The sequence below is a fragment of the Protobothrops mucrosquamatus genome, unplaced genomic scaffold (genome assembly GCF_001527695.2).
Source record: "Protobothrops mucrosquamatus isolate PMUCROS unplaced genomic scaffold, P.Mucros_1.0 scaffold_280, whole genome shotgun sequence".
NCBI classification, from domain to species: Eukaryota; Metazoa; Chordata; class Lepidosauria; order Squamata; family Viperidae; genus Protobothrops; species Protobothrops mucrosquamatus.
Genome location: NW_015386356.1, coordinates 1,902,435 through 1,910,930, shown reverse-complemented (window position 1 = coordinate 1,910,930; position 8,496 = coordinate 1,902,435). Strand labels below are relative to the sequence as shown.

The 8,496-nt window shown below is 35.1% G+C and overlaps 1 protein-coding gene across 1 annotated transcript in view; it reads right to left on the bottom strand.

The window, feature by feature from the left end:
* CENPU (centromere protein U) overlaps positions 1 to 8,496 on the bottom strand; it is a 26,649-nt gene that overhangs the window by 650 nt on the left and 17,503 nt on the right. The window contains exons 11-14 of the mRNA XM_015831777.1: positions 8,328 to 8,406; positions 7,692 to 7,739; positions 3,876 to 3,937; positions 2,939 to 3,089 (exon numbers count right to left, since the gene is read on the bottom strand). Coding sequence (XP_015687263.1) covers positions 2,939 to 3,089; positions 3,876 to 3,937; positions 7,692 to 7,739; positions 8,328 to 8,406 — 340 coding nt within the window. The remainder of the gene's footprint in view (positions 1 to 2,938; positions 3,090 to 3,875; positions 3,938 to 7,691; positions 7,740 to 8,327; positions 8,407 to 8,496) is intronic.

Sequence of the window (8,496 nt, the reverse complement as noted above, 5' to 3'; positions counted from 1 at the left end):
ACATACATACATACATATATATATAATAAAAACATATAAACATAAATGAGCACCAGGAAAACAAAACCCTTTAAAAGTTTTAAAAGTTTTTAATAAATAATGACCCAAGCTTTCGCCGGCTTTTCTGCCGGCATCTTCAGGGATCCTGTGTCGGTCAATGGGAGGGCACTCCTTATATTCTTAAAAACAATGCTAAAAACCAACAACTGATTCCTGGGAGTGTTTTCTTTCTCTCCCACTAGCTCTTGAGATTAAAAGTCCAAGGTCAGGATAATAAATATGCCAAAATATTTTCCTTTATTGCCAGCGGTACCAAGCAGCCAAGGAGCTAGTTATGGTGCTGTACTTAAATCCACCACTAGATGTCATTTAAAGTCCATTTTCCACTCTTAAAACAAAGGGTTGATTTCTTATATTTCACCTCAATAATTTTTTTCCAAAGAGAAAATCTTAACAATTTATCTCAGTTATCAGATTTATCAAAATTGTAGCTTTGTATTACTTTCACTTCAGTATTATGTATTTCTGTCCCCCATAAAAAATTTAAAACACCACTTCCGTTCACATCCAGAGGTTTTAAGCTTGGAGAGCCAATCCTAGGAAATTCATTTGTAAAATAGTAAAGAAAGGATCAATATTCTCACCCAGTCCAAACATGCTGTTTATGGTGTGCTAATTAAAGCTTTTGTTCTTTGATTGTCAGCAGCTAATGGCCAGCCGCAGGGGTATGGCTGGTCTTTGCCTTGCCGGTTTAGAGAGCTTTCCTTGGATCAAATGGAGAGACTGCCATCTTTCCGTGATCAACAAGGCACCCCTCCTTCTTCACCACCTCTTCAGGGCGACTTTAGGCCCTTTTAGGGCCCCTAGCAGGGCGAAATAGGGTGTGGAAGGCAGAGTCTTGCTTTCCTGCGCCCGTCTCATCGCTACGCAAAACCAGAAATCAATGACCTATTATTTCTATTAGTGCTTCTAGGCACCTCTTTTCCTTGATGGCCTTTTCTTTCTTGTTCTGTCTTTTATTTTCATTCTTTGTAATTTTATGTCTATTTCCTCTGTTATTTGGGGGAATATTCTGATCTAGATTTGAAAACCTGCAAAAGTTTTTGGAGAGCCAGTTTGATGTACTAGTTTAAGGCCCAAGCTAGAAACTAGGAGACCATGAATTCTAGTCTTGCTTTAGGCATAAAGCCAGCTGGTTGATTTTGGGCCATTCTCTTTCAGCCCAAGAAGAGGGCAAGAGGAAATCACTTCCAAAGGGATACCAAAAAAATAGCATGGACTTGTGCAGGCAATTGCTACAAGTCAAGACTGTTTTCATTTTCCCTGTCCTTATAGTTAACAAACCATAATCCTGACATTTAAGATATATATGGGCTTATGATTAATGTCCATGCTGTTTTTGTGATGAAGGCCGATATGCTGCCCATATCTCAATTGTGTTTGTGGGCTATCTCTGACATGTTCTGTTATGCATGTCTGAAAACAAAGCCTTATCATAATACGCAAGACTATATTTTATTCAGATGTTTTTATTTTTTTTAATTTAGTATCCTTGAATCTGAGAACAGTGGAGCCATTACAAGACTTGTTGTATTCTTAGTTTCAGGGGAATATAAGCATCATCCTGCATAGAACTTAAGACCTTTACCAGAATGTTAATAAAGTTTTAATAAAAATTATCTGCCTTGCTTATACTTGTACGCGTTATTGAATATATCAATATTCCCCATGTCTGTAGAACTTTCCTAACTTCCTAAACTCGGATTTCTGGCAAGGTTAAGACGCTTTAATAATGTTTAATTCCTCAACAACCATTTTTAAGGAACCTAAACTAGACTCTGCACTTAGAGATTTACACACCAGAAATAAAAAGTTATTGCACTCCATCTATGAAAACATTATTGTACTCAAATGAAATGAGATGAAGAATTTTACATTTATCTAAGACTGATAAAACTTAAAAGCTAACCACAAAAATAATCAATATGCCACTTGCTTTTCCAAATCAAATATGATTATATAAATACTATATATTCCCATAAGAATATTGTCAGATATATTATTATATATAACAGATGGTTATACGAAAATAAAGGTTGCTTTGAGAGTCATTCTACATGGATCATGAAGGAGTGCATAAATTTCAATACTGAATATTGAAATGTGTACCATTTACATTAAAAAAGGTTATTTTTTCAGATACAGGTAGTTCTTGAGTTATGATAGCAATGGGGATAGAAATTAATGTTGCTAAGTGATGCGATTATAAAGGGCGACATCAATCCCAGTTGCTGTCATAACCCCAGGATGCATGGGTCATTAAGCAGGAAGAAGTGGGAGTCCCAGGAAAGGGTGCCATAGGGTCAGATGCCACTTGAGGCTATGGAGGAGCTGTGGTGTGAAGTGCAGATGGGCAAGGAGTGCTATTGAGTATGAGATCCCTTCTTTGGGGGAGAAAAATATAGGGGAGCAACCTATGGGGGACTACTTGTGACCTACCCTGCTAACTTCTTCACTGACTTTGCTTGTCAGAAGCCAATAGGGAAAACTGCAAATGGCAATCTTGTGAGTGGCTGATTGCAACATCATAGTCACCTGTGGGGTCACTGCAACATCCAGAACTAGGACAATTGTTAAGTCCATCTTTTTCAGTGCCACTGTAACTTTGAACAGTCTGTGAAAAAACTGACATAAGCTGAGTACTATATGTATTTGAAAATGATGCCAGGGATGGAGAATCATGGCATGATTATCTTTTTTCACACAGATAAGTCTCTGTTGAAGCACACCCCAAATACCTGGAAAAATTACATCTCCTAGGAACAATACAATTATCAGTATTTGTTATCTGAAATATGCAAGGGTTAGTATTTAAAAGATAAGGAGCAGTAGCTACAGCTGTGATTCTAGTATGCTAAGTCATTAAATAGTTACTTACTACTAGTTTTTCTTGTGAGTTTTTCTTTTCATTCTTCATTTGCTGAAGACTCTTTAAATCTTTAATAAACTGAACTGCATTCCTGAGACAGGACATTTTTTCTTGCAGTTTGCTGTATTCTTTCTTTAGTTTCTTCAGTTCTAATTCATTTCTAGCAAAAATAAATGTTTGAGCATTATGTTTTGTTAAGGTTTCCTTTTATTTTACAGAAAACTGTTTACATAACTGAAAGAGCAGAGTGATAAGCTAAACTATCACACAGCAAGAGGGTAATCAATATTTGATTCAGCCCTGATAAAAATAAGGGGGTACATCGACTTACTGCATCAATATAAAATCTAATTGGAAACCCACTTTTTAAGTCAGGGTGAACAACTCTTTGGTAGCATTTTCCCCCCCTTCATTGGCTGAAGAACATAGGACACTCTTGGTGACACTGGAAGGGATAGGACAGATGTTCTGGGTGTTTTGCAGTGTGAGATACTCTATATTAATAGTACAATTTCGGATAGTTGGGGTGTATGTGTCGAATTTAAATTATTTATCTCTCAGACCTACTATTCTATGTTTGGGTTAATTTTTGAAAAGCAGAAATACTGCTTACGATGGAAAGGAATGAATCTTGCCAGATGAGAAACTATTAATACTGTTTGAAACCTGTTTGGATGAAGCATCTGGAATTTAAGTAATGCTCCTCTTTTAATTTTGAAAAAAATCTTTACCACATTCATAAATGTGCAGTTTCAGTTTTCTGATGCATTTGATTTAATGCAGCATAGTTGTTATAGGACATCTGAAATAAATACCAATCAGTTGGAGCTAATGAAATATGTGCTGGAGCAGGGAAAATGAATATATCACTGGATTGGCACAAAACAGGATTATAGGATTCAGTGATAACCGTATCTAAAACTTAATTGCAAAGTTATTAACATACCTAAATAGGTCTCCTTTAATTTCTATTAAACGTTTTCTTTTCTTATTTGTCTTTCTGACCATCTGAAATGCCAGAAAATAAATATTAAGTATGAAAATCCTTAATAGTTTTACCTTTTTTAAATAAGTTTTATTAATCTTTTTAAAATTACAATCTTTAGAGCTTAGTAAACAACATGTTGTCTGGGTTCACATATTTAACATTATCATCTTCTTCAATATAAGTCTATTCAGTACTGCACAATCCAGTATTTTTTTCCTTGATCTTCCTTTCTTCCCCACATTTTTTTCCTTTTCCGCTCATTAAACAATTACAATTCTTAGTGCTATTGATGTATACAAAATTAGATACAGACATCTTCATCATATTTTACTAATATTATAGAAATAACAATAATATCAATTCATGTCAATATCCTGTTTTCCGTGCCCTTGTTAAGGTTTGATTTCTCATCAATATTTAAAGTATCTTTGTCAATTATGATTTTCTCAATATTAATTACATTTATATAACTAAAACTTTTTTTATTCATACCAATCCTATTTTCAAATTTCCCATATCAAAAGAAGAAAAAAATATGCTATTTTAATTCTAAATCATATCTTCCATTATAAAAATCTAGTTATATCTAAGGGTCATCCGTTCTTTTCATCATATTCAAACCGGTATGTTAAACATATAGTGCCCCCTCTGATAGATTTAATCCTCTTTTGTTTAAAGTCTAACTCTCGCTTTCTTTCTTTGCCAAGCAGCTTTCCAGGCCAAGGCAATTAAATCGCCCAAGAATTTTCTTTCTATTTTTGTGCAAGCTGCTTGGCATGAGAAAGACAGTTTAGTATTTTGGGGAGGAATTCCGCCCATCCACATTCCCTAGACATTTCCCCTGCCTGCTCTATGTTCCATTTTCTCGAATCTTCTTCCTTGTCATCAGGTGTATTTTGAAGAAAGGAGTATTTTGTATTTTCACTGTTATAGGTAGGTCTTGAAGTATTTTGTGTATGGCAGTCCATATTTCCCTTTCCCTATTTCCTCTATCTCTAGATCTATTTCTTCTGCTTCGCCTTCTGATTCCTGGTTTATTTGTTCATACTTTATAGTCGTTGTCCGGGAGCTTTCCAGTTGTAGCTTCAATTTGGAGATTTGGTCCTTTATATCATCTAGATTATTTTTAGTCTCGTTATGGTTTCTTTTTATGTCCTGTGTGTGTGCAATAATTGTTTGATGAATTTGCTGTAGCACAGAGAGTATTTCCTTCTGAAAGGTATTTGCTTTTTCTTGAGGCATCATTCCTAGAAATCCTCTAGTATCACCATTCTCAGTAAGAGTGGAACAAGATTTCTTCTAGTTTTCTGGTCTTTATATATAGCCTTTATAATCCAGTCCTAATAGCAACATTTTACAGTAATCCTTTGTCTCAAGTATCCTGAAAATTATCAGTCAGGCAAGGTTGTAATCCACAATGTTCTGAGGGTTCAAAATGTTCAACCTCCTTGCAGCCAGAGGTATTCAAAAGTCATTTTTTTCTTTCTCTCCCACTAGCTCTTGAGATTAAAAGTCCAAGCTCACTAGGTATTTATAGTCCAAGAAGGTCAGGATGATAAATATGCCAAAATATTTTCCTTTATTGCCAGTTGTTTTCCCTTAGGCTGAAATTCACCAAGCAGCCAAGGAGCTATTTATAGTCTGTACTCAAATCCACCACTAGATGTCATTTAAAGTCCATTTTCCACTCTTAAAACAAAGGGTTGATTTCTTATATTTCACCTCAATAATTTTTTTTCCAAAGAGAAAATCTTAACAATTTATCTCAGTTATCAGATTTATCAAAACTGTAGCTTTGTATTACTTTCACTTCAGTATTATGTATTTCTGTCCCCCATAAAAAATTTAAAACACAGCTTCCGTTCACATCCGGAGGTTTTAAGCTTCTTGGGAGCCTTTCCCAGGAAATTCAAATTGTAATATAGTAAAGAAAGGATCAGTATTCTCACCCAGTCCAAACATGCTGTTTATGGTGTGCTAATTAAAGCTTTTGTTCTTCGATTGTCAGCAGCTAATGGCCAGCTGTAGAGATGTGGCTGGTTTTCCCCCTGCCGGTTTAAAGGGCTTTCCTTGGATTGAATGGAGAGATTGCCGTCTCTCCGTGATCGACAAGGCACCCCTCCTTCTTCATCACCTCTTCGGGGCGACTTTAGGCCCTTTTGAGGGCCCCCAGCAGAGCAAAATCGGGCACGGAAGGCAGAGCTCTGCCTTCCTGCGTCCCATCTCGCCGCGACGCAAAACCAGAAGTCCCTTAATAGTTTTACCTTTTCATACTGCATATCATCACTGCTATTACTTCTTTAAAATACAGGTAGTCTTGACTTACAACTAGTCGCTTAGCCACCATTAGAAATTCCAACAGACCTATTTAAGGGTACTTATGATGTGAATTCAAAGTTCCGATGCTTCCTCACGGAGTCATGTGCCTGCACTTCAGGAGCTCAGCAACCAGCCCACATTTACAGCATCCCCGGTCAAGTGATCATGTTTTACAACGATTTTGCCAAAAACTACATTTATTTTTAGTTTTCAGCAAAACTGCGCCCATAGTAAACCACGGTTCACTTAACGCCTGTGCTGTTTGCTTAATGACAGCAGTGATTCAGTTAATGACAATGGCAAAAAGGTTTCTGAACTTGAGTCAGTCACTTTACGATTGTGATGGGCAGGATCCATTAAGTTCGTATCTCAAGGACTACCCATATAGACATATTGTTTATTATAAAATTTAATCCAAGTTAGAATCTTGTGAAGAAGCAGGAAGTATTTGGAACATAATTTCAATAATCTTCCTTGATCAACTTAATCAACTGTAGGTATCCTTACTACTGAAATCCCTTCAGCTATAATTTAACTGCTTATGTAATGGGGATAAGATTATTTATTTAAAATATTTATATTCTGTCTAATAATAAAGAAAAATAAGATTACAACCTACATGTGCATAGTTCTAAATAAAAATGTACCACACTGTGCTTAACATTATATAAAGCCAAAGTCATAGATAACAATTCATCAACTTTATTAAAATCACTAACAGTAGCATTCCTCAAAATATTCACATTGAAGCTGATTATCAAGGATTATTGGTAAAACTAAGTGCGTTTTCATAGGCAGAGTATTTTAAAATTTAAGTGTGACCATTGGGTGAAAAATAACCCTTTCTGGAATCAACAGAATTTTACAACATTAAGTACAGGTAGTCCTCGACCTACAAGAAGTCATTTATTGACCCTTCGAAGTTACAATGGCACTGAAAAAAGTGATACGTTTTTCACATATGTCTCCATGATCACGTGATCAAAATTCAGATGCTTGGTAATTGACTCATATTTATAATGGTTGCAGTGTCCTGGGGTCATGTGATCACTTTTGCGACCTTCTGACAAGCAAAGTCAATGGGGAAGCCAGATTCACTTAACAACTATGTTGCTAACAATTGCAGTGATTCAGTTAACAACTGTGGCAAGAAAAGTTGTAAAATGGGGCAAAACTCACTTAACAAATGTCTCATTTAGCAACAGAAATTTTGGGCTCAATTGTGGTCATAAGTTGAGGACTACCTGTTTACACATATAGAACTGAGCAAATTAGTATGCATGAAGCCTTCATTTTGTATTAAAGTCACAGACAGAATATATTCTATTAATCTGAATTAATGAAAATTTGTATTATTACATCCCATTCCTTTAAATATTGTCCACTAAAAGCTAGTTTTTAATCTGCTGGAAGAAAATCTATACAGTTTAAAAGAAGATACATTGGCCACTTTACCTGTGCTTGTTTCAATTTTGTATTTTTTAGTTTCTCAGCATCTGCAGACTAATTAAAATATTCACAAATTAATAATATGGCATAACTTCTTGGTAAATAATTACAATAAATACATAAGATTGAAATTAGTATAATTCCTATTTTCTAATAACCAGAATCTAAGAAGGTTATTTAATTCAAGAAATAATAATTTTAAAAGTTTTTAGATTTTTACATATACATATCTAATTTTATCCTTTTTCAGATTCTATCTAAATGGGAATTAAAGTGATAGGATCTGGCTGGATATAATGCATAGGAGTAGAAGACAGTATGGGTAATGAGAGAATTGTTACAGATAAAAAGAAAAACACTGCAATTGACTTTTTTCATTGCCTAGTTTTTCTCCTTCCTGGATGCTTTCCAAATTTTCAGTTTATTATTCTAACATACACAGTGTTATATCATGGACTGTTCCAATGACCAATGACCTGCTGTATAAAATTCCTAAGTACTTGCTCCCCCTCCCTGATACATTTAATTACCATTCCTTTTCTACTAAAGGGTCTGTAGGTTATTTTGGTGATTCATCTTTAATTACCACCCCTGTAACACTTGCAAAATACAGAATTTTCCTCAGTCAAAACCTGTACGTACAATGTCGGTGAGTTCATCTTTGAGCCTGGTATGAAATGTATCAATTACTTTTGTATACTTCTCCTGTTTCACTTCTTTTCTGAAACAATATATACAATATATATCATGATAAATCTATGCTTAAATGAACACATTAAACTAATTTGTAGATGCAGTGGTGCAAATTGTC